General features: G+C 40.6%; 1 protein-coding gene across 2 annotated transcripts in view; it reads right to left on the bottom strand.

Moving 5' to 3' along the window:
* The window catches only part of cemip (cell migration inducing hyaluronidase 1), an 85,656-nt gene that overhangs the window by 49,807 nt on the left and 9,075 nt on the right, over window positions 1-26,774 (bottom strand). For both annotated transcript variants that reach the window (XM_054618155.1, XM_054618148.1), the window contains exons 3-11: window positions 25,047-25,185; window positions 23,540-23,776; window positions 21,382-21,561; window positions 16,915-16,985; window positions 16,740-16,835; window positions 14,382-14,503; window positions 10,685-10,832; window positions 9,842-10,033; window positions 2,276-2,445 (exon numbers count right to left, since the gene is read on the bottom strand). In XM_054618155.1, coding sequence (XP_054474130.1) covers window positions 2,276-2,445; window positions 9,842-10,033; window positions 10,685-10,832; window positions 14,382-14,503; window positions 16,740-16,835; window positions 16,915-16,985; window positions 21,382-21,561; window positions 23,540-23,776; window positions 25,047-25,185 — 1,355 coding nt within the window. The remainder of the gene's footprint in view (window positions 1-2,275; window positions 2,446-9,841; window positions 10,034-10,684; window positions 10,833-14,381; window positions 14,504-16,739; window positions 16,836-16,914; window positions 16,986-21,381; window positions 21,562-23,539; window positions 23,777-25,046; window positions 25,186-26,774) is intronic.

Raw genomic sequence — 26,774 nt, forward strand, 5'->3', positions numbered from 1 at the left:
GCTCAATTGGGTTTAGGTCAGGGCTCTGGCTGGGCCAGTCAAGAATGGTCACAGACTTGTTCCGAAGCCACTCCTTTGTTATTTTAGCTGTGTGCTTCGGGTCATTGTCTTGTTGGAAGGTGAACCTTCGGCCCAGTCTGAGGTCCTGAGCACTCTGGAGGAGGTTTTCTTCCAGGATATCTCTGTACTTGGCCGCATTCATCTTTCCTTCAATTGCAACCAGTCGTCCTGTCCCTGCAGCTGAAAAACACCCCCATAGCACATGTGTGTGTGATGCTGCCACCACCATGTTTCACTGTTGGGATTGTATTGGGCAGGTGATGAGCAGTGCCTGGTTTTCTCCACACATACCGCTTAGAATTAACGCCAGAAAGTTCAATCTTGGTCTCATCAGACCAGAGAATCTTATTTCTCATAGTTTGGGAGTCCTCCATGTGTTTTTTGCAAACTCTATGCGGGCTTTCATATGTCTTGCACTGAGGAGAGGCTTCCGTCGGGCCACTCTGCCATAAAGCCCCGACTGGTGGAGGGCTGCAGTGATAGTTGACTTTGTGGAACTTTCTCCCATCTCCCTACTGCATCTCTGGAGCTCAGCCACAGTGATCTTTGGGTTCTTCTTTACCTCTCTCACCAAGGCTCTTCTCCCACGATTGCTCAGTTTGGCTGGACGGCCAGGTCTAGGAAGAGTTCTGGTCATCCCATACTTCTTCCATTTAAGGATTATGGAGGCCACTGTGCTCTTAGGAACCTTGAGTGCTGCAGAAATTCTTTCTTGGCCAGATCTGTGCCTTGCCACAATTCTGTCTCTGAGCTCCTTGGGCAGTTCCTTCGACCTCATGATTCTCATTTGTTCTGACATGCACTGTGAGCTGTAAGGTCTTATATAGACAGGTGTGTGCCTTTCCTAATCAAGTCCAATCAGTTTAATTAAACACAGCTGGACTCCAATGAAGGAGTAGAACCATCTCAAGGAGGATCAGAAGAAATGGACAGCATGTGAGTTAAATATGAGTGTCACAGCAAAGGGTCTGAATACTTATGACCATGTGATATTTCAGTTTTTCTTTTTTAATAAATTTGCAAAAATTTCTACATTTCTGTTTTTTTCTGTCAAGATGGGTTGCTGAGTGTACATTAATGCGAAAAAAAAAATGAACTTTTTCAATTTTAGCAAATTGCTGCAATGAAACAAAGAGTGAAAATTTAAAGGGGTCTGAATACTTTCCGTACCCACTGTATACAGCAATGGTGTTGTTGAGCAGCTTAACCTGCTCTATGTAAGCTTTTAATTGTTCATTAGAGCATTCTAGGGATGGCTACATTGGTCAGCTGGTAAATGTGGAGGAAATCTTTTTGTTTAAGAATATCTTACTTAGGTCCAACTTGAAAAAACAAATCTTGACTTAGCATCAGAGGTTAACACAGACGATTATGGTAGGGATTCATGCATTCTGAGGCCCAGTGCACACCTGGCTTTAACATGATCACAAATGTTCAGCTCTATACGTCATCAGGCATTAGCATACGACTACAGTGATCACTTATAATCGGTACTCCCTTCATCGCTCTAAATTAATACTCACATCATTTATGTTTTTAAAGTTATAGAAAACGATTTTGTGAGGTGATATGAATGCTGCCCCCTCTGCATAACATGCGTGCGGTCAGATTGACCTTGATTTCACCAGATTGTTTCATCTGGAAATATACGTTTTACCAATCAAATCCTTTGCTCTAACTAATGTTAGAACAAAAGGCAGTCGCCTTCTTAATGCCCAATAACGTACGACAAACAGCCTGACAACTACCTCAAAAAATAAATACAGGAGAATATATGGCTCCACATGGCCCAGCAGGTGGGAGGAGATGAAGATCCTCAGTAAGCTGATATGCACTTGCAAAAGTTATATGTTGGCCACGGAACGGAGATAGCCACAACAGCTACCATTAGCATTAGCATTAAATTTGTGGTCCGATTAGTTTATATATTTTGTAGTTAACGTGAGCAGCTTAGACATTCTCTGTCTGGATATGTTGTGTGTGTGTGTGTGCATGCAGATTTCTGTATTCCTGCATCATATTTTCAAATTACACTGGTGAGAAACAGCTTCTTTCCTGCTGCCTGGCTGATAATAATGCACCTTGCAGGCTGGGCCAGGTCTGGACCCAGTGTGCTTGTTCTGGAGCAATACAATGATAGCTGGTAGGAGCTGGTTCATACGTCAATCATCTGGTTAACTGCTCTGTAAATGACAAGGTTAGGACAACAATGTACCTTCAAATGTCCGCCAAAAGTGTCAAAATCGAAGAATTTGCAGGCCTCGTTGCCATAGCAGCCGGGCTCCATCTCACCACGGAGCAGGATGTTCCGGCTCAGCAGGCCCACCTCCGCCCTCATGTCCACCCCGTCCACTTCCTCACCCATGTGGATGAACTGGGCCTTATCTGCATACACACACACACACACAACCACACACACACACACACACACACACACACCTCAGTTTAAGGTCTCAACATTTAAACATTACAATTTTATTACATTACAAAAAGACAGCAGTTGAACACTGCTGGCTCTGCTGTTTCTAACAGTCCATTCAAAGGAGCTGAGCACTGTAAACAGATGTCCACTCTCACCAGAGACTGAGAAAAGTAGAGTTTGTTGTTTGTTTATGTGTTTTAGCTACTTACAATGGAGCACATAATGGTAAAGCTTAGTTATCGTTTGTTGCACCACTTTTTCGCTTTTTAATGGAGAATGGGCAGGTAGCACTTATAATTATAGTGAACAGACAGAGGCACTCGTATACACAAGAAAACAAATCCCAGCTGTATACTGTAGTTCTTTTTAAACAGAGAATCTGTACTACTGCTGTAAAGAAGATACACCACTACCGGCCTGGCTTCTTTGCAATGAACCAAACAATGTGGACATTCTGAAAGCAAAAGAGGTGTGCTAAAGTTCATGTCGGGTCTTAAGTCTTTGGTCCCAAGTCCAAGTCAAGTCTCAAGTCTTTCAGCTAGAGTCCAAGTCAGGTCTCACATCTTTGGTCACAAATTCCAGTCAAGTTGAATTGTCTTCCGGTTATGTTATGTTATCTGCTGCATGCCATCCAATCTGTTGTATTATAATCACCCCATAATCTAGAGTATGAGCATTCAGTATCAGTATTAGTGTGTCACAAAACAGGCATTTCTAAATTTAATACAATACCTTGAAAAAATATTGATATTTGTATCAATTATATTATTTCCGATACCGGAGGTAAAAATATTAAATAAATTGAGGGCATAAGATAAAATAAGTATAACAAGGCCAAGTTCATCTGGAGCACTTGGGTGCCAAAGAGTTAATATTCACCTTTTCAGTTCAGCTTAGTTCAAATAAATCTTCCAAACAATACAATAACCTCAAGTGAAAATAGTGCCATCCACTGGGGTACCCACATACTTTCTTCAAAATCAGAAGCCCAAGTTAGACTTTTGTTGCCACTGGTGCTGCCTCCGCTCCTGTCCAGAAACTGTCAACAGTGGCGCCCCCAGCAGTAAGCGATGATGCAAGTCCCGTGGCAGATCACTCCATAAGAGTCACTGAGAGCAGCCTAAAGCCAACTTTTACATATTGACGGGGAACAATCTACTCACGATCAAAACTTTAAGGCTGACTTGCCCATTCCATAGGATGCTGGCACCATTTACGAGTAAAGTGTCATCAGAACAAATGTATTCTGAAACTTGGAGTTTCAGAATAATCGGCCGTTGGAACAAAGGCATGGCACGTCAGTAAGAGCTAGAGCATTTTGCATTGAGATAGTGTAGCTCCTTAGAGGAATTCACACCTCAGCAAAGAGCCCATGAAAGACAGGGACCAGAAAGACAAGGGCAACACAATTCAACACCTAAAAGACAGAATGTGGAAGCATGATGCTGAAACAATTACAGCTCTGTTCCACTTGCCCTCCACTCCTACACATTCACATCCAGAACATCACAAATGTGCTGATTAGGAAAATCAGTGTGATGCCAAGGGAAAAAAAATCAAAGAAATGTCAAATTGGAGAGACAGAAGATCCCACATGCTTAATCTCTTTTTCACCTCCTACTCCCCTCATCAGCACAGCCAGGACTCAAAAAGTACAAATGAACACCGTCTTTCAGCTCACATTTAGAACATCAACAACCCAGACTTAAAGACATTTTTATATCTCTATTTACCACACTTTACTACTAGTGCCTGTTGTAAGTCTGTCAGGTTTTCCCAATACTGTGCTTTTTCTGGGGATGAATAACCGGCCCTGTTTATTTTTCTTTAAACTCCGGTACTGACTGAGCTTGTACACAAGAGGACATTACATTGCTTCTTCCCCGGAGTCCTTGTGCTTTCTCGCCTTGCAAGTTTCCATGAATCGGGGTTATATCTGGACTGTGATTGGGCCTCCTGCTGTGGCCCTGCTGACACCCACTGCTACTACCATTATTATTATTAGTCACATCAGTATTACTATTCCCTGTACTATCACGCTTATTGGCTTTGCTTCTATCACAGGTTTCCATAAATCGCGGCTGTACCTGGACTGTGGTCGTGCCTCCTGCTGTGGCCCTGCTGACACCCACTGCTACCACCATTATTATTATTAGTCACATTAGTATTACTATTCCCTGGACCATTACGCTTATTGGCTTTGCTTCTACCCTGAAGCCCTTTTTGCTTTTCTCGCCTTGCAGGTTTCCATGAATCAATGAATCGTTGTGGTATTGTTAACTATTTTTAAAAACTTGTTTACTCAAAGAATAGCCAGCAAAGGTCAATAGACTCTTTTTTGTCTTATTTTGGCTCCATTCCACTGCCATATTGATGCCAACTGCTGTGACATCATCTTTAATGTGACACCTCGCTGAATTCTTTCATCAGCAACCAAACTGAGGAACGTCTGCACTTTGTCAATCATATGGCATTGTGAAAAAATGTCAGGTTTGTGCAGGATGTCCTTGGTCAAGGACGAGTCTCTCTGACAATATCTCTCAATCAGTGGTCTACAGAGTCCAGTATCGTCTCAGCTTGCTTGGAAGTACCAGTTACCAAGTACTTTCCACAACCTTTGCTAATGGAAAACCAAAAAAAGAGTGAACAGAGTTGAGTCGAGCTGTGTCGTACCATGCAGCCGGAAGGTGACATTTCACTTGTCAAAACAGGTTAATTAATAATAATAATTAAAAATATGTTTCTGTTCCATATAAGTGTCCAGTAAGACATGACAGTGAGCCAGCATGTTCAATACCTGGGACTCGGACATCACAATGGAAAACAGTTATAAATGAAAAGGTAAAAACGTCTGCAAGGCTATTTCTTTGGCTATTAAAACAAGCCTTTGGAACTTTGGGTAATAACAGCCACCGAAGCAAGTGATGGTTAGTTTGCCAACATAAGCCATCATAAGTTACTGGTCATAACACACAAATGAGACTATAGCAGCAAATCTTCTGAGTGTATTGAAAATGGTGTTTTAATCCTTATAAAGTAAACTTTTCATTTGTCAGAAGATATGTAATTTATTCTTAAAAAATAACAATCTCAATTTAAAACAACTTGGCTAAACCACATTTTGAAAACTGCTGGCTCTTTGATTCATCAGGTGAATTAGTATTTTCTGCATGCAAGAGAACGGTTTTATTCAGGCATTTCAGAGTGGCAAGTCTTTCTGTAGTTAACATTCAGCTGACTACATCACGTGCAGTTCAGACAGGCATTTAACAACTAAGACTAGCCAATGTATAGTGAAATGCATTATTATTATTGTATGCACGTCATGTTAAAACGTCTGAATTCAGCTGTCTGCACTGACTCTCTGAGAAACTAACATAACTCAAGAGCTTTTAACAGTATCATTATTATGTCAGTCAGATATCAAAACTTTGTCAGACTGGAGCAGTTTGTTGGAACTGTTTCGAGTGTGATCACTTTTGATATTTGAGTAAAACCACTAATTTTAAATGTTTTACTAAATCTGGGCTTAAGTGCAACATTGTTTATAAAAAACTAACTTCTTAAAAGTGGACTTTTCTTCTATGAATAATGGATAATGCTTCACAATGCCAGTTAAAATGTATATCTCTATTAGTTTTCTCCATTTGACAGTTGAAATTAATTTAGATGGACGTCATTTCAAACAGGCTGTTCAAGAGGTAAATTAAAATGATCTCCTTTCATCAGAATTCGACACAAACCTTTCCTTCACCTGACTGGATAATCACACCATTTTCTGGTTGATGATCGGCCTTTTCTTCATGTCTTTATCTGGAGAACCATTGTAGCCGATGAACATGCACAGATCCCTGACCTCAACCCCATCCCAACACCTTTTGAATGAAGTGGAACACTGGCTGTGGACCTCACTGATGCTCTCATGTCTGAATGGGTGCAAATCCCTGCAGTCCTTTCAACACCTGATGGGAAGCCTGGAGCCAGAGGAGTAATAGCCATGCTGTCGCAATCACATATTACATGATAACATATGACTGTAATGTGTGGGTAACCACATAGTTTTGACTATGTAATGCTTTTACTGCTGAAAGTTTTGATGGCAACAGGGTTTTGAGAGGGGTCATCATGTAAATACTCGAGCTTGAGGATTGGTTTCTTATTTATATTTTTGGAGGGCGATTGGTTCTTGGTGGATGTTTTTCAGACATTTATCTCACGGTTAAAACTGACCTGGAGAGATGCAGCGTGGCTCTGCAAAGCTTGGTAAATGTCAGGGTCATAAGTCTAAATCCCTCACCACTGCTTTAGGCCATTGATCCACTCCACAACATTTATTTTCTACACTCATCATCATTCATGCCATTTAGAACTGTCAAAAGTTTAACATGTAAAACTCAGGCACAAGTTATTGGACTTGAACTGATAAATAGCCCTGGGCCATCCATCTCTGTGTGTCTCTCAGCCATCTCCAAGCTCTCAGCTGCCAACAACAAAAACAACACAGCCTCCCTGTATGAGTATAACCTCAGGGGCCGGGGAATAGACTTGATTATCACGGCTTGCTTAAAAATGGTGCAAGACTGGCACGCATGCAGGAATTAATGAAACGGATTACAGTCAGGAGGAGCTTGACAGGAGCTCTGGCCTCGGGCTCCCAAAAATAGGAATTCTGCTCTGGATGGCCAAATACCCGCTGACGTCAGAAAGCCTAAGAAAAGCAGAGAGCAAGTGTGGGGGGGGGGCCTAAATCCAAAGAGGAAACATAAACTTGACTTTTTCGGTGGGCAGAAGCGACAGCTTTGAGAGGACACGTCATGTCATGTTATTGATGCCCTTTAGCCGCTGAGTGTGAGGAGGGTTTTTCTAAGAGACAGAGACAAAGGTCATTTGAATCATCCAGGAGAGAACAGTGAGGACTGACAAGGCTGACCTGGAGAACTGCTGAGTGTGAGTGTAGTGGAATAAGAAAGAAAGCAAATAAGTGTATGTGTTCATACTAGCATGCGTGTCAGTGTTCGTGTGTCGGAGTGAATGGTGCTCAGTCAGGAACACAGTGCTCCAGGATGCAGGCTGAGACTTTCCCTTGGCCGCGAGTCAGACCAAACACCTTCCACTGACTCCCACACACTGCTCTAGGCTGTCTCAACCTGGCTTCTATCAGACTGGGTGTTTATGTGCTCGCACACACAAACACACACGTAGACACACCTCTGTAGACTCTCATGGAAGGGTTCCGAGCAATAAAGGTGGTTTCAGTGTGTGACTTTAATCTGTTTGGGCAGACATAAATGACAAATCACTATAGGCTGTAGGCTTTCTGAAGGAGAAACACATTCACTCACTCTGTATTCAATAAATACTAATCATCTCACCCTGAAATAAATGTCAGATAGTAATAAAGCCAGTTATTATTAAAAAGATAAATTCTTAAGATTTCAATTCCTGTTGAAATGCCGACGCCTGTGGTGACTGACCGCCTGTGGTGACTGATGGTGATCTCCCTCTCTCATATATATATATCTATATATATCTATATATATATATATATATCTATAGATATATATATCTATATATATATATATATATATATAGATATATATATATATATATATCTATATATATAGATATATATATAGATATATATATATATAGATATATAGATATATATATCTATATATATATAGATATATATATATCTATATATATATAGTATATATATATATATATATATATATATATATATATATATATATATATATATATATATATAGATATATATAGATATATCTATATATATAAATATATATATCTATAGATATATATATAGAATATATATATATATATATATATATATATATATATATATATATATATATATATATATATATATATATATATATATATATATATATATATATATATATATATATATATATATATATAGATATATATATATATATATATATATATATATATAGATATATATATATATAGATATATAGATATATATGTATATATCACAATAGGCTAGACAACTAAAAAACATCTAATTTGTATCAAGCTGAAAATCCTTGACTATTGTGTCCTTATCCTGGTGATCAACACATCTGGTGATGCTGTTGAATGTGCGTTTGCATGTTGGATGTCATCCCTTCACATCCCTTACAATGATGGGGCAACGCTGACACACCTTCCTCGTCTTGTGCACATTATAGAAGATTAACCATATCATAGAACTGGATACCGGACCCCAAGGTGGTTCCTGTTCAGTCCAATGAGAACGACTAGCCTGGCGCATAAGTTAAAAGAGTTTTCTAGCTCATATGCGCAGTAGTGTTAATCCCATCATGCCTCTCAGGTGGGCTATGTTGATGTGCAAACTGTGTTCTGTACACAGTAGTGTTATCACTCAGACAAAGATTACTTTTCTGGGCTTTCGAAAAATCTTGCAACGGTTAAACCCCATTTGCTTATAAGTATTCAATACAAAGAGTAATAATTTACCTTTTTATAGCTATATGGGGCGGCTGTGGCACATGAGGTAGAGCGCTTGTCCCGTAATCACAAGGTGGTGAGGTGGCAGATACAGTGTGTCCAGAAACTGAACCTCTGGTACCAATTAACCCTTGGCTAAGCCCCATCCACCACTGCTACTCCGTCAAGCTGTCAGAGCTACGTTACCAGAAGTGCCAATACTAATAAATGATGTGCTAAAAAACTCTGCTAATGTTGGCTCTACAGGTATTTAGGTAGAAACGTAATGTTTTATGAACCTATATCTCTTTCAACCTCTCTGCGTAACGAGTATCACTGTTCCACAAAGTTTAACATGACAAGCTCCTGATCCACTAAACCAGCCTCAACATGAAGAACATCTGACACCACTGATGAGTCTATAAAGTTGAGACGGATAGTTGTCGGACCCTGGTCAGAGCTGGATGATGCTACCCTGTGATTGGCCAGTCTGTATTCAAGGGTGGGATTTAGTAAAGGGTTAGTTTGGCTGCTCTGTTTCCACACACATAAAACTGAGGTGAGAGATAAAAGCAAGAGAATGCATTCTGATAGTTGAGTTTATTTTACATGTACATGTCTTTACATGTACAGGCAAGGAGAATATGGTGGAAATGTAAATTATTGTCTCCCCTACAAACAGCAACTGTCAAAAGACCTTTAACCTCTCCAGTGAAAGTAGCCAGCTGTTGAAGAGCACTCTGGACCAGACTTCATGCTATAAAGGTCTAGTTAGTCTGAGACTTTACTTGATAGAACAAGTTAAACAATTAAATAAATGTTTTATGACACCGGAACCTTTCATTCCAGCCCTGCATATTAACATTCTGTAGGTCACTGTCTCACCTTGGATCTTGACCTGGTTGGATGTGCAGGTAGGGCAGGGCAACAGGGTGAACTCTTCAGCCTGGTGCATGGAGTAATCGGTACTGGCCACGACTACCCGATCCCCGGACTTCCAGCCCTCTGGTTGGTCAGCCAGCTCAAGGATGCTGCTGTTGGACAACATGTCGATGGAAATGGAGGCCTGTGGACGAACTACAGAGGCAGATGGTGAAAGTTAGAGACCACAGAATGCAGCAAAGCTGACACACATATTGCTACTTTCACACGGTTCTAAACAGTCTCACGCAGCAACACTAGTTGGCATTGGGATGGTCGAACCCATCCATGCCCACAATGCATGTGTGTATATCTAAGTCCATGGCTCATTTTCCATGCAGCACATTTTTGTGTGGCAGACTAAGCAGAATAGTTTAACACAGCTTTTACATGTTTTAAGCCGTTTTTATGATTGTTAACACACTAAAATGAAAAAACAACACACAGTTAGTGAAACATGACACTCAAAAGACACAAACACGAAGGCTGATCATGTGCAGTTAGTCTGCTGTGACACAAGTCAAAGTTTTTCACGAATGGATTGTATATTGCATTTCTTTGATAACCCTATACTAATTGAACTTCATAGGTATGTTGACATTACAACTCTGCAATTTGAACGTTTATCTTTTTCCCTTTCCCAATTAAAAAGACCAGACATGTCTGTGTGGGTCTATAAGGGTTGATCCATGTTGAAAACTATCAAGGTTCACATTCTCTTTTCTGAAAAAGCATCATGCAGATCCTCATCCACATACTGTTCTCACAAAAATACACACAGACACTGATAGGAAGTCATGAATGTACCCAGTTTTCCACAGAGGAAGCGAACCCTGTAGTTGTGACAGAGGCCGTGAGCCTGGTCCTTGTTGAGGCAGACAAAGCCATAGTCCTTATCATTCTTGTGGATCACATCTCCTGTCTGGTTGGCTGGTATGCCATCTTGGGTTTCAGCCTGTACAAGGGACAAATGACAGACAACAATTATTGGAGGGTACTATTTGCAAAAACACCAAAACATTAGTGTTACATTTTGTGACCAATGGTATTGGAGGTGACAGCGTTCCTTCTGATTAAAAGAAAATTTCAAATTGTTGGGTTAATACTCGTGTGTGTAGCTTGACAGAGAGATTTCTGGCCACTTGGCTTCAGGACAAAGTATGTGTTTTTGTACCAGACATTGGTATTTGTCTGATGTCTGGCTTATATTGTCAAACAGCAGGAATTTCATCAAATAGCTCCAGTGATGGGGGTTAAGGCTCAGTTGGTCTAGACACAAGAGTTTCTTGCCACATTGTGGCACAAAGCTCAGTAATTTCCACACAGTTGTTAATTATTTCAATCTTATCATTCTTCCTGTGCTTTTCTATGTTCAACAGATTCTATGATAATACAGTAAGATTATGTGGATTACATTTCACTTTTTTACATGGAGCAAATCTCCTAACCCTATTTGAAGATGTACTGTAAGTGGTCAGACTGCTGCTTTTCTGACTGTTAAGACTGATGCAATCACAGAAAGAAGAAAATAAAAAGATCTCAGTGGCTGCACTGATTGGAATTGGTTGGCTCTCCTCAAGGGATTGTAAAAAGCATTTTATATGTATATTTTACAATGTAATTTCACCAAGAGTGAACAAAATACTGATTTTAAATAAAAAATGATATCACATAATGACACTCATTCATTTAAACCATCTCCCTTATCTCTGTACTTGAATATTGTGAATCTGTTACAGTTGAAGATTACAACTGTTGGTGGTTTTGTTGCGTTTGAATGGTTTTGTTTGTTTTTGTTGGCTTGTGAGTCACAGTGGATATTAGAAATTGGTTTGTATTGTGTTGTCTAATGTCCTGTTTGCTCTCTTCTCTGGCATTAAGTTGCTGTGCTAAACAAGTTAAGTTTGTGCTGGAGCCAAGAGAGCAGAGCACTGGTATACGTTGTTAGCATAATTGCTACTGATAGCAATCATCGCAACTACTACTACTGGAAGCTAATCATAGGCTGTACTGTAAGTGTGTACTGCAAATCTGACAAAGATTGACCTTCAGTGTGTTTCTTTACAGTATGAAGCAAAACTACAGGAAAGTTCAAACTGTCCTCCTCAGGCACTGAGCCTCTTCACGTTATTTTGGGATGGTCTGATAATCAAACAAATCAGAACCACAATATGAAAGATATCAGAACAAAAACCACTTAGCTAGTAAAAATAGAGATCCCACAGAGGCAAACATGTAAACTGCAAACAAAGGAAAACCAAAAGATGATGACAAACAGACCTGGCATCCTAGGGAGGACACAGCAGGTCTTACTTAACGTTTAAGAAAATGCATCAATTGCAGCAACATACTACATAGTAAAAGACAAGATTAGTACATTTCTGGGGATATTTCATAACACCAATATTATTTATGAAACGGCAGAAACAAGAGAGCATAAAGGACAGATTGTAAAGGAGCAAATTATTATTATCAGAAGTTATACTGTTGCCGAGCAGCCATGAAAAGGAGCAGCTGGAGCCTACAGTATTTTTTATGGTAATGTTTGGGTGTTGGAGGCGATGGGGCAGACCTGGCACTAATGCTTATCTTCATGGAAGGCTAACAGCTGCTGCTATATGGTGCCAGGCTGGATCCACATCCACTGACTGCTGCCATGTCATGTCCCAGCAGCACAGTAATGGCACGTTGGCTCGAAGCTGACGGGATAGGCAGACCTACCTCCAACAAAACTGGACTCAGGAGCAGATGGAGCTCCTCTTTAGTACACCGCTAATCCAACATTTGAGTTGTAATGTGTAGACAATAGTAAAGATTTTTTGAAAACAAAAACAAAAGATTATCATATAATTTATGGTTGTTACTTTTTCTGCAATTAGTCTGCCGCTCCTGTGTCGCATATAAATTGCTTTCACAATGTAACATTAAATGTATACTATGCAGTTCACATTTATCTCATCAAAAACAGCCTCACATGTCAGAGCTGTGCGAAGACACTGCTAATGCTTTTAGAACATACTTTTGCTGCTGACTCTCGTTAAAAGCATTTATCTGGAAAAAGACACGGGGTGGCTTAGTTTGGGACTAAGCCACAGGAGATGCAATGTATTTGTCACAGAGGTTAGCTGAGAGAGATCGTTGACACCAGCGTGGACAACGCTCTTTTCTTTTATATTGCAGGGAGTGATTGAAAAGAAAAACATGTTATCGTAGTAATTTGCCTCTGCACTATACTTTTGCTCTGGCTTATGCTTTGAGATGCTTGTTTAAGAAAGGAGATGCACTTATGACTTCTGGTGACTAGTAGTTCTCTTGAATACCTATGTTGAATACACTTCCTGCTAAATGACTGTAATGTAATGTAATGTAATGTTATGCTGTCCTATTGCAGTTCAGGTGTGTACTGCAGGTCTGATGTAAATATCATATACTTAAGTATATTGGATCATAAAATCTGCCTATTGACAATTATTGCACCTCAGTACAAGAGTGACAGAAACCGTCCTTTGTTGGGGATTCAGATACTCGTGCACAGACGACCAGTAACCTGAGTAATGGATATAAACAACATCATATCCCTTGTGTAATTAAAAGCAAGGTTTGACAGTAGCAGTCAATGGCAGACTAGGCTATATGTTGTTGATGACATGACACAGTTCTCATCCCAACTCCTTACATACTGACACTTGGTCAGCACCCTTACTGTCACTTCCTAGTGCTCTGTGTATTCCAGTACATTATGCCAAGACCTTCCACTACGGTTGCAGTAAACACGTGGTGAACGTTGTCAATTCAAACAAAAACACTGTTTTAGGCAACACAACCACTTCGTTAGGTTTAGGAAAAGATTGTTGTTTGAGTTAAAATTACTATGTTTGTAAAGTGAAAGTGAAATTTCAAGTTGTGAACACAAAAACGCCAACATGTTGTTGGTTTCACTGGGGACACAACGGGCGGTCTCCTGGGTGAAAGTTTTGGGTTTGTTTGTCCCGTCCAACATATTTTCCCACTGTTTTTTGTCTTTATGCTGTGTCATAACCATCCTGGAGCATATTAGCATGATTAGAATGGGATCATATTGGAGGTAGTTGAGAGCTTGGTGCATCTCATACAGACACTAACATACAGATGCTTCCTTGTGTGTTGTAAGGAGGTATCGGATGCAGAGGGCCGTGACAAAGCGAAGGTATTTGACGACCTGGGAATCAGACCTGGCTGTGTGGACAATGCAGGGACGTAAGCCTAGAGACAGCTGATGTTACATTTTGAGACATCAGAAAGCCACAGGCATGTGACTGAAAAATATAACTTTGGCACAATGTTAAAGGTTCTGCTGATATCCATCGATGGGTTCTCATGTGTTCAGAAGAATATGATAGTCACCTGGTTGCCAGCATCAGCAGCTCTCATTTCTGTAGCTGGGTGCATTTGCTTTCAGTAAGGTGTGTGTGGGAATATGCACTCATGCATGTATTTGTGTTTGATGAGGCAAGAAGAGACTTACCTGGATGTCGAGTGGACTGCTACACAGTCTGTCTGGGTAGGCCTCGTGCAGGTCAGACACTTTCTCCCAGTCTCCAGATCCCCTCTCATCGTCCCTGTCAAACCATTCAGTCCACTCTGCCTCTGTGAGACACACACGTTGGTCAGACAGCCCAGCGGTAGTTATCAGACTGATCTACACCAAGGATTGAACTTGTAATCCATGTCGGCCGTCTAAAAGCATTTGTAGCAGATCAATTGAAGGTCTCTCTACTCCCATTGTGTTCTCTGTCTGGCTGACACAGTGGGGGATGTGCATTTGACTGTGGACTTAAACCTGAAGCTCTACACACACACACACACACACACACACACACACACACACACACACACACACACACACACACACACACACACACACACACACACACACACACACACACACACACACACACACACACACACACACACACACACACACACACACACACACACACACACCAATGCTGTCCCCAAGAAAATTAAGTTCCTACATAACTAAACTACATCCTCCCAGATTATGGTGGCAGTTTTAAACACGGTTAAAGTTGTAAACTGATACATTAGGTTGTTTAAGTTAGGCTTGTGGTTTCACGGGGGACACAAACTGATAACTGATGGGCTACCATGCAAGAGTGCCCATCAGGACTATCTAATCATTCATACCCATTGATACACCGCTAGCATAGCCTACAAGAGCAATTTGAAGTGTCTTGCCCAAGGACAAATCCACATGGACTAGCAAAGCTGGGGATCGAACCGCAGATCCTCTGATGGAATGACGACCCTCCTCTACCACTGAGCAACAGTAGCCCCATACTATCATCAGAAACATATTTGTGATACATCAAAAACAAAAATACTTTTCAAACTAAATGTTATTCACCATGCAGTTTCATTGTATTGGCAAGTATTTTTAAGAAGACAGGGATGCACACACACACACTTATTATGTCAGGCTGCATGAGAATTATGAGCGCAGGTCACCTAGTGTATATCTGTGTGCAAGTGGTCGTATTTGCATGCTGGAGTCTGGCAGTTTTATTAAAGTAGCTTTCTATCTGATGGAAGATGAGAAACGTCTAATTGGAATCAGCTTTGAGCTGGTGGTAAAGGAGGGGTCAATAACTGCAGCATACCAAACGGCTGGGTGAGAAAATGATTGTGTGATGATATCACCAAAGCTGATCATTTACAGCTCATGAAGAATTTAAAAAGCACATGTGAGATGATGGAACAAGGAGTTTGCCTGTGTCTGCATGTGTCTCTGGAGTTATTGAGATCCAACATTTACACGCCCAAACACGCTGAAAGCATCTGAAGTGCACATTTTGAAGAAGCCCTATATTTTAAAGGGCCCAACACACAGTCAAAGTGTTATGACCCATTGGTTTGTGTACTGCTGTTTGACAGCTTCAAGTTTTGGCATTTGGGCTGTCGCCATCTTGTCTTTTTGCAACCAGAAGTGTCCACAAGAGGGTGGAGCTAAGTACGACCGGATGCTGAATAAGACTTCTTATGACCAAAATGTTGCAATTAACTTTGATGAAGTATAAACACACTGTGAAAGGGTTACAGTTGTAAAAAATATTAATACTACATCTTTCACTGGTTAAAATGACATATGTTGCCGGCGGTAGGTCAAATTAGAGGTCACTACTTAACATGAACTCCATTTGGAACTTGATGGCCGGCTTTTGTTCTCTCTGCAGGACGGAGTCTGTGCTTCTGTACTGAGAGACTTCTTATGAGGCCAGAGAGACTTCAAGGTAACACAAAACACCTCCAACAGAAATCTTCTACCTAGTGGATCGTGTGACGACAATTTCACATTATCTAGTTTACCTTTCATCTATATCATATCAATAATTGAATCTTATCCACTTTATAGTTTTGAACCAGGACCTTTATTATTTAGATGAAGGTTTTTGAAATATACATCAAATGTTTCCTGAGTAGTGATCTTTCCCTATAATGCTGCTGGTTGGGTGCACCATAGGAGCATCAAATGAGGCACATCATTCATCGCTTTAAGTGTGTTTCAGCCTTAAGAGCAAACTACACTAGGGTTGAATATTATTCACATATCCTCCATTAAATTCACACGTCATGAGAAGAAAAAAAAAGGGGGCCCCTTGCAGACCCTGGCACAGTGTGTGATAAATACAGAACGAGTCTGGGTCACGTGTCACATTAGCGCCTGAAAAACCGGCACCAAAGCAACACCAGCCCTAAGAGTCACTACCCACTCTTTTCATCAAACGGAGGACATTTACATGTCATACGACATAACCTTGAAATATGTGTGTGTGTGTGTGTTCACGTGAGAGAAAAGCGTTACCTTGCACCCATTGGCTGCTGGAGCTGATGGTGAAACGCTCCCCATCGGTCGACTGAAAAATACAGGAGCTCCGGGCCTCTGAGGAGGCCTTGGTCCCTGTCAACACACAATACACACAAACACTCAAACAGGTGTGCATTTTAACTACAAACAATGAAGAACAATTGGTTTCTACCTTGATAGACAGCATGACCCTCCACTGCAGAAGATGCATGTCCTTTTGTTACTATAAAGGTCCAGGGATGCCTGTAAAGGCAAAGAGAGGAGAGACGAAGCAGGGGAAGAGAAAACGGGTGACAGATTGGAATAAGAAAGGAGAGGTGAGATGGGGGGGGGGGGAAACAGAGAGAGTGGGATTTTAAGCAAAACCACTCAGACAATGATGCTGGCTGTGCTGATCTTAAGAGTATACAGTGCACTGTTCAAATGTCTGCTGTCCCTCTAAAACAGAACACTCATGTGTGAGCCAGCCGCTCCTCGATTGGTGTGATATGGAGAATGTACTGGCAACAAGGTTGTCAGAGATGATCCAAAGAGAGAGAGAGGACGCAAGAGGACGGGAGAGCCATTCTTCAAACCAAACAAAGGCTTGGTTTATATGCACACTAGTATTCTGAATATGACAATATTCCATATTTGATACAATATGGTCAGCTCTGTGCGTTGAACACAAACCAACTAGCTAAACGTTTGTAGAATTTGGAATGAGGGTAAAAAACGGAATATTTGGTAAATGTCATTGTCACGTTTTGGTAGACACAGCTCACATAGGTGATGATGGCAGGATGTAGTATAACTAAGTCTAGTTGCGATGTGTAACCAAAACTAACAGGATCGAATGTAAAGCGGAATAAAAAGGCAAACCTTGATTCACACTTTCAGGTGTGAAAAGACATAAGTAGCAGTTTAGGATTTCATCCATAAACACTATTCCTCCTTTTTGTTTCACATTTTTGACACATTTCAAGTCTACGACTCATTACATTACATTACATTACAGTCATTTAGCAGACGCTTTTATCCAAAGCGACTTACAATAAGTGTATTCAACATAGGTATTCAAGAGAACTACTAGTCACCAGAAGTCTCCTTTCTTAAACAAGCATCTAAAAGCATAAACCAGAGCAAAAGTATAGTGCAGAAGCAAATTACTACGAAAACAATAATTGCAACAAACTAATACGAATACAATAGGTGGTACAAACTACTACGAATAGGATAAGTGCAATAAACGAATACAAGTGCAGCGAACTGATACAATAAGTGCAACAATAAGTGCTACGAGGAAGGCTCAGGGTAGTACTTCTTGAAGAGGTGAGTTTTCAGCCTGCGCCTAAAGATGGGCAGCGACTCTGCTGTCCTGACGTCAGTGGGGAGTTCATTCCACCACTGAGGGGCCAGGACAGAAAAAAGCTGTGACCGGGTGGATCGGCCGCAGGGACCTCTGAGCGACGGGGCAACCAGTCGCCCCGAGGCAGCAGAGCGAAGTGGTCGGGCGGGGGTGTAGGGCTTGACCATGGCCATACATAAATAACTCAAAGATTTAAGGCCGTTTTAAATCCACATCCATATACTGTATAAGAAGTAGAGTAAATGACTAACACTGACATCACACAATCATGATCCTTTGTTAGACAGTTTCCTTGGAAAAGTCTCATGAAATTGACTAATATTTAGTCACTTAACATGTAATTACTTAAGAAAAACAGATGTAACCCAATTAAGAAAATCCTCATATTCACAAAAGGAATACTGCTGAATGATTCTTAAAGGTTCTCTATACAACATTAAGAGCTTTAATATCTCATCTAACAGCTATCATCTATTATCTATGTGAAGATAGAGGAGGAATGTCTACCTGATCAGAGAATGAAGTCTCTCTCTGTATGTGTGTGTTTTAGTCTCTTCTCTTTGTTCACCAAGCGCTTGCCTTTTAGTGCATGTTAGTGCCTTTTAGTGCATGTTAGTGCCTTTTAGTGCATGTTAGTGCCTTTTAGTGCATGTTAGTGCCTTTTAGTGTATGTTAGTGCATGTTAGTGCCTTTTACTGCATGTTAGTGCCTTTCAGTGCATGTTAGTGCCTTTTGTCATGCTGCGTTTAATTTACTTCGAAAGTCAGAAATCGGAGCTGGGAATGACGTCGCACTGGAGTTGGCTGCGATCCAGTTCAAAAAGTCGGAAAACTTAACAGGTTGCTGTAGCTAATTTAGCAATTGTTACCAATACCAGTTGATAACAACGCATTATGGTGGTAGGCTTCAGCAGCATCCAGTTTCAACTAGAACGCTCCTGTTTTGTATTTTATGAAGTATTGTTTTATTAAATGGGCCCCATTTTGGTTTTATTGCATGCGCATGTCTGACAATGGTTTCACGATATTCCACTGGCCTACAGGTGGCAGCAATGTGGCAGCAAAGGCAGAGAAGAGAAAGACTACAAGTTATTAAATGGAATGAAGGATTTCAAAAATACTAAAAAATCTACTTTGCAAATGTTTTATAGGGGAAGGAAATGCATCTCAAGCCTTTTGGTGAGTAACCCTGAATGTAAATATAACTTTAGATTTTTTACAAAATACCACAGTGATCCTTTAACCAGGTGCTTATCACATGGTGGGTAGTTAAGGAGATCTGGCAATAAGTAGTTTACGGGGCATTACCGTGAATCCATGTGCTGCCGGCCTGGCAGCAGAAAACTTGAGGTCGTAGAGGAGTGACTAACACTGATCAGTCCTCCTTGTGAAAGCTGCTGATTTACTATGGTCATTCTGTACAGCAGGGCACTAAAGCATTACTGTCTGTCCGCACCATTAAAGAAGGAATGTGTGATTAAAGTAAGAAAGATAGACGGAAAATTCTACATTCAACTTATGTGAAGTGGTTGGTACCCAAACATTTCCCACAACTCCTGTGTACGTTCACCGACTGAGTGTAATTCATTCTTTCTGAGGTGTGTTGCTGTACTTCTCTGTATCTGCCAGTCCTTCTGCGGCAGCTGCAGTAAACAAATGCAAATTACATAACTGAGAATGTATTGCAGAGTCTATACTGTCTCATAAATTCCAGTTTATTAAAATGTCTCTGGGTGCGCCACAAATTACACAGCCTCTCTCTCCCGATGACACCAGTGTTGGCAACAGTGTGGAGAGAAGGCGACAAGAGTCATTAGGCAGGAATCCCTCTGTTGCCTCACCATCCCTCCCATCCATGTGCTCTACAGCATCCACAACTATGGAGCAAAGTGCAAATTGGGAGATGGAATGTTAACTCGTGCTCTGCTCTGATGTCGTTTATGAAACCCTCAGTGTTTCCGGCAGTGTCCTCAGCAGCATTAAGTTCCATAAGCCTGCCTGGCTTGGAGGCTAACCACAAGGCCTACATGGCCAGGATCCAACAGCATCTTCTCTCAGCCCACAACAAGGTCTATGTCATTGTAGTTAACTAGCACTGAGCAAAACCAAACACATTCACTCAAGGTTTAGTATGCAAAGTCCCGTAACCAACCATTTTTTTTCTGAAAATCAAAAGAGCACAGTTGAGTCTTGTACATCGACACAGGAATGTGTCAATGTACAAGACTGCACATTTTCATATCCACTCTCATAGCCCTTATGCTAGAACGTTTCAGGCTTCTCCACTTTCCATTTCCCAAGCATTCCTGACATACCAACAACACACCCACACACACAGAGTGTTGTAGTGTTGTGTGTATGTGTGCATAGGGCATAGTGTAGCTTTGGGTTTGTGGCACAGGGATCATGCTGACATTTTTACATTACACCTTAATAAAACACACATCGCCTATGCCTGATGTGCATGACGCCGACCTCACCATTGTTATTCTGTGGACACGGAGGTGTAATGTCAGCAGTTGGTCAGATCGTACAAGTCTTCTCAGACAGCTGCTGGTGTGTAATTTGAAATATTACGCCTCTAACAATGCACATGCACACATTGAATTATACCCATTAACAAGCTTTGTGAGCGTATCATCTCTTGTTTATTTTGTATGTGTTGCACACTCGGACAAAAAGGGACTTCCAGGCGTGCATAAGTTTTTAAATAATAGTTTTACTGAAAGTACAGAAACACATTCACTTCAGCGCTGACTGCACCCTGCAGGTGGCTTTGGTCAACTGACGCAAGCGTTACGTTGCTCTCTCTTCTCACCCGAAGGACCCCCCAAGCTGCCCGAAGCGCCAGCATGAGCCCCACTCACCGCAACCCAACATTAACCCATTAATCACTAGTTGCCATGCAGGTGAACACATGCCAGGTGATGACCAACAAATCAATCAGCAAACAAAAGCAAAAATAATAAATACATCAGAATATGGGGGTGTCCATGTCCAGCTACCACTATCATGTCCAACATTACTGTGGGCCCCACATATGTCTACATCTTGGCTGCTTGGCAGATGGTCTGGTGTGACCTCAATAATACATGAATAACTTAATTAAGAACTGAGCAGAGATGCTGAGCTTATAATATTGATCAGCATCGTGTAACTAACAAATTGTTTCTTATTGATTGATCTATAAATCCATTTTTGTATTATGAGCATTAGTTTTGTCTTTGTTGATGACAGTTTCCATCAGAATGTAATGTCATGATATTTCAAAATCAATATTTCCGGAGCTCACCGAAATCCCAGAGTGCTGATGTGCTGGCTGCCCAGCCTGGAGAGGCTCTTCTTGGCCAAGTCCTCCAAGTTGTTGGAGCCCTCATCATTGACCACCATGGCCAGTATGAGCCCAGCCTCCACACCATCCACATACTTTGCAAGGCGACGACTCTCATCCTTACTACGGTATGTGTCAAACCTGTGGGAGTGAAAGGAGGTTAAAAGGGGACAAAATCATCATTGTGTCGTCCATTCATCCTAAAACAAAGACGGGTCAGAAACAGTCCTAGGTACTCTATCAATCTCCGACATTTATGATGTCGTAATTCTTATATCTTAAGAAATTCATCATTGGGTTTTCTGCCAAGACCAGTGATATGTGGGTCAGAAAGCCTCCCTCCTACTTGTAATAACAGAGCCGTACATTGCTGTAGAGGTTTCTCTGCACAGTTTATCTTGCAGCAATGTGCATCTGAATCAGGGGCTTCCCAGAACAAGGATAGAAACACTTATCTGCAGCCTTTGACAACACAAACAGACCGATGTTGTGTGTGAGAATCAATCAAAGTATAATACAATAATGTATTACTGTGCTCTTCATCACATAATTCTTTAAAGACCCAAACACTTTAATTAAACCAGGCAAAATTTCCACATTGCATTAGGGAAACTTTTCAGGCACAAAACGCACAAACTCAAATAAAAAAATGACTTCGGGTACGGCCACAATGCAGATGTGAATATTATCAGATTAAGAAATAAAGGTACCACATTAAAGAAAGATAATGTGCACCATTAGCTCATTTAGCTAACACACTGAGGGGTGAACACACAGAAGGGACTGCGGCCACTGATAGCACCATGAATTGAGCGTCAAAGATATTAGGCTAATAATATTTCAGTAGAAACACAACCATGAAGTTTTGCAGTTGAGTGCAATCATCCATATAAATGTGTGTGAGTTCAATGCGTCGGTGATGAGGGTGAGAGCCACTTCCATCCAAACCTCAGGGAAACATGTAAGCCCAGGACATGGGAAAGGTGTGAAGTGGAAGAATTTTTTTTTATTTAAATTCAAAATTTGAAAGTACAAACATTTTTGTACTTTCAAAGATGACACATAAGAGCACACAGAGCTTTATTTTTGTTGATCCAAATAAAGGAGCGGGCAGCCCTTATAAATGTGCTTCAGTTACCGCCAACTCTCTAAAGACACTAATATTTTTCACTCTAACTGTGACTGGATATTAGCGCTGATATTTGTGAATTGGACTGTTGGCTTGTTTCCATAGAAAGGTGTGTCAAATGTCTGCATATTAGCTCATTTAAATATGAAAATTTAAACACGATACACTATTTGCTTGGCAGCACAGTTAGGGGGTCTTCACGGTTTGGAGGTGCTTTGAGAATTATTTATCTTTGACAACCTTAACCAGCCCACCCACTCAGAGGCTTGGAGACTAAAGGAGCATTTCTGATTAAACTCCAAACACCTGCTATTCATTCTTTCATTTATAAAAATACATTAATAATAAATTTAAAGGAAAAATCAGGGAGTGTACCTGCATGAAATATGGAAGCTAAAAGAACCAGTATTGAGCACAGCCGCAAATCACAAAGATCACATATAAGTAGAACGACCATGGCATCCATTAGTAAAACACTATCCCACTTCATAGCAATATCTGCTGTCTATTACGATTATGTCATTTATAATCATTGCTTAATTATTTAGCGGTGACTCTGTCTGCATATTAACTGTGCTGTGGTTAACTTAGTGCATTTTGTAGCTGTCAACTTTAATCACACAAAGTCAGATGACAGTAAATTAGAAGGGGATTGGATGCAGTTCAATGCCTTGATTCATCCTCTAAAAATTACAATCTTGCATATACCACAATAAATGCAGTACATCAGTGTAGCTGACCTTCATTTGTAATAAAAAATGTGTGGGCTAATTAAGCATGAAAGGATATTAAGAATGACATCAATTTCTACTTTTAATATCCATGCATGAAACAAAGCCAGAGCCATTAGATGCACATTTGTCTCTTTCACTACAACCTTGTGGTTAGACATCTTATTATATGTCAGCCAACACAGCTTTTCTGCTCTAATTAAGAGTCTCATGATCGTTCAACAGCCGAGACGCAGCCTCTGCTTTGGGGGGTCCTTACCTGTCATTGTGCAGCACCTCTCCGGTCTTGGGGTCAATGACGTGGATAATGATGCCTCGGCTCCCCCAGCTTCTCTGGAACAGGTAGTTGTTCTGGTTGCTCTCTCCGGGGTGGAGGGTCTTGTTGAGGAAGGTCCATGACAGCTTCTTTTCTCCGTGGATTTCTAGTGTCCCTCCTGTCCCCACGCCCAAGTATTTCCTCCCAAAGTAGCTGTGTTCATTGTCACTGTCATCCAATCTGAGAACAGCATGGGGGAATAAGAAACATTATAATAATGTAAGTTTTCTTTCTAAATTACATTTGAGGAAAGGATATGCTTCAGTCTTCCTGTTCAAGACCTTAATGGTGACATCACTCTTCACCATATTTGTGTCTTCGATACGACTCAAAGTCTACAGCTATGCTAGCAGTCCACTGAGGTAGCATTTAACCACAGCAACGCTTTGAGCTAAATGCTAAAGTAAACATGCTAACATGGTGATCTTTATCATGTTCAACATCTAAATTTAGCATGATAGCATGGTAACTTTTCCTCATTACACTTAACCCAAAGTACAGCTGAGCAGGAGCGGAGTGAGAAGTTCAACATTCAGGGCCCAACCCAGACCTATGGGGGGGGGCATTCTTTTCCCATTTACAGCAGCATTAAGCTCTATTCGTAAAACTATTTCATAATAGGGACCTAAACATCTGTACATCATTTGAGAAAAGCATGATAGTTGCCAAGGACAAAAATCTGTGAAAGACATTTAAGTAACATTACATGGTTGCATTCAGCATTACTAATCTTAAAACTACCTTTGAGTTCACAGAATGATTAGCTGATAATCTGCTACATTTAAATGGTATGGATAATAAATGGGCTGATCTGATTGGGAATCAAGGATCCCCAACAATGAAAATGATGTAATGTTGTTCTCAATACTCTGAAGTGAATATTAGACCAACAGAAGAACATTTATTGATTAGATTTGTCTTTAGTTAATAGGATATTAGTAGTAGTATAAGTAGTAGTAGCAGTAGCACAAGTAGTAGCAGCAGTCGTCGTAGCAGTAGTAGAAGTAGTAGTGGTAGTAGTAGAAGTGGTAGTAGTAGCAGTAGTTGTAGTAAGAGTAGCAGTAACAGTAGTAGTAGTAGTAGTAGCAGCAGTGGGGGTAGTATTAGTAGTCATAGTAGTAGAAGTAGTAGAAATAGTGGTAGAAGTAGTAGTGGTAGTAGAAGTTGTAGTAGTATTAGTAGTTGTGGGAGTAGTAGTAGTAGTATTTGTGGGAATAGTAGTAGTAGTAATAGGGGTAGTAGGGATAGTAGGGGTAGTAGCAGTTGTAGTAGTATTAGTACTAGTAGAAGTAGTAGTAGTAGTTTAATTTTTAAAGTCATGTCGTCCAGAAAGAAAGGTTGTTACTAATGACAAGAAAAATCCGGACAATCCGTGTTCACGAACACAAAACCAATAGATTTCATTATGTGACAATTTCCCAAACTCAGACTGTGTTGGTTTTCTTGGTACCTTCCAAAAAGGGAGATGGTGAGGTTGCCTTTATAAGGACAGGCTGAGCTTCCAATGTGCAGTTCCCCCTTGTTCCCAATCAGAATGTGTTTTGTTCGTAGCAGTATGGCCCGGTTGGTGTCAGCAATCACCAGCTTTCCTAAAGGGGAGAGAGAGGGTGGAGAGGTGGTGGCGATGAAGCCTCCTGGCAGGTCATTCATGCCCCAGTGCCCTCAGACCTGTCTTACCATTTTAGGCCCTGGGCTCAGTTTGTCCACACAGACACAGAACAGATGTAGCTGACCAGCCACCTGCGTTACCAGGTCTGCAGTTCAATGAGTCCAGTTCAGCAGTGAAGTGATGAGTATCTGTATAACCTTAAACATCATCTCCTATGTCTGCTGCTTTTCTCTGACTGGCAGAGGCCCTGCTTTCAACACATTCTTGTCTTAAATAATGTTACTCTGTTTGTGCTTTAGTACATTGTATATAACAAAATTGAATGTATTCATTTAGTTTAGTTTTTTGAGAAGGGAAATTAATAAAGAAAAAAGAAAACAAAAAAGGTTATTTTTAATTTGTAGTCCCTGGCCAAGGTGTTACAAAAGGCTTCCCAAAATACATCAAGAACAGACCAAATCAGGGAATGCAGCTTGAATTAACATTATTTGGCTTTGAAATATAATTCAGTCAGAGCCTGTATCAGTAGAAAATGTTTCTTCAGTTAAAATAAATAATCAGAGCATTTTAGGCATCTGCTTGTAGCGCTAATGCCCTTTAAAACATACTGTAATGGTTTACAATCAGAAATAGCTGTGGACATTAGATCCTAGCAAGTCAACGATATTAAACAGTACTAAGCAATATTGCTTTGAAATATCCCCAATTTACCCAGAAAAACACAACAAATACAAAATAATTTAAATCATTGTTTTTGGTAAGCTAGCCAGAGACCCCTAAACTAGTCTGTTGAGGCCTGGAGCCCTTGAGCATGAAAAAATACCTTCATTTTAAAATCACTTTAATTTCAAAAACTAAGGAATTCCGTGTTTCATTAGTGATTAGTGAAGAAGAGGCTGGGCTGGTGGAGGCTGTTGCAGCAGTTAGTACTGTTGGCTTGTAGATATCAGCAGAGTTATAGTGTGAACTGACTGTTAAGGCAGCCTGGTTCTCTCCAATGAGTAGGTTTGGATGTTACTAATGAGCTGTTGGCCAAACAACTGATGAACCAATGAGCCAATGATACCAAGCATGAATACAACAGCTGACCATCATCTGATGTGAGTGTGACTTCTGTGCTCTGTCTTTACTGAATACTCTGTTGAGCAGTTACTGACAGTTGTTAACGGTTCACTTATCTTTAATGCTTGATTGTTTTAATATTAAAATCACTTTAATTTCCTTACTTCTAAAATGTTACAGTATTTCTGACTCATCTTGAACTCAGAGAAATACACTTAATTGCATCCAATCAAATGTGATTTAGGGTGACTGGCTAGCTTCATTTTACAGAACAACACTTGACCATCATCTTCTTGGTCAAAGCAAGGATTGCAATATCATGGAAGGAGGAACAACTTTGTTTTGCTTCCAGAAGAATGTGATTTATGTCTAATTTATTCATTTTGTCCTTACCCTCCTCCTCCTGATCAAACAATGTGGGTGGAAATCTCTAACAGACTGTTTACAAGTGGACGGAGTCACCACGACGTAGCCCATTCATTTGTTGAATACTTGTTTTAAGCCTCG

Source organism: Anoplopoma fimbria, chromosome 2, assembly GCF_027596085.1.
Source record: "Anoplopoma fimbria isolate UVic2021 breed Golden Eagle Sablefish chromosome 2, Afim_UVic_2022, whole genome shotgun sequence".
Taxonomy (NCBI): Eukaryota; Metazoa; Chordata; class Actinopteri; order Perciformes; family Anoplopomatidae; genus Anoplopoma; species Anoplopoma fimbria.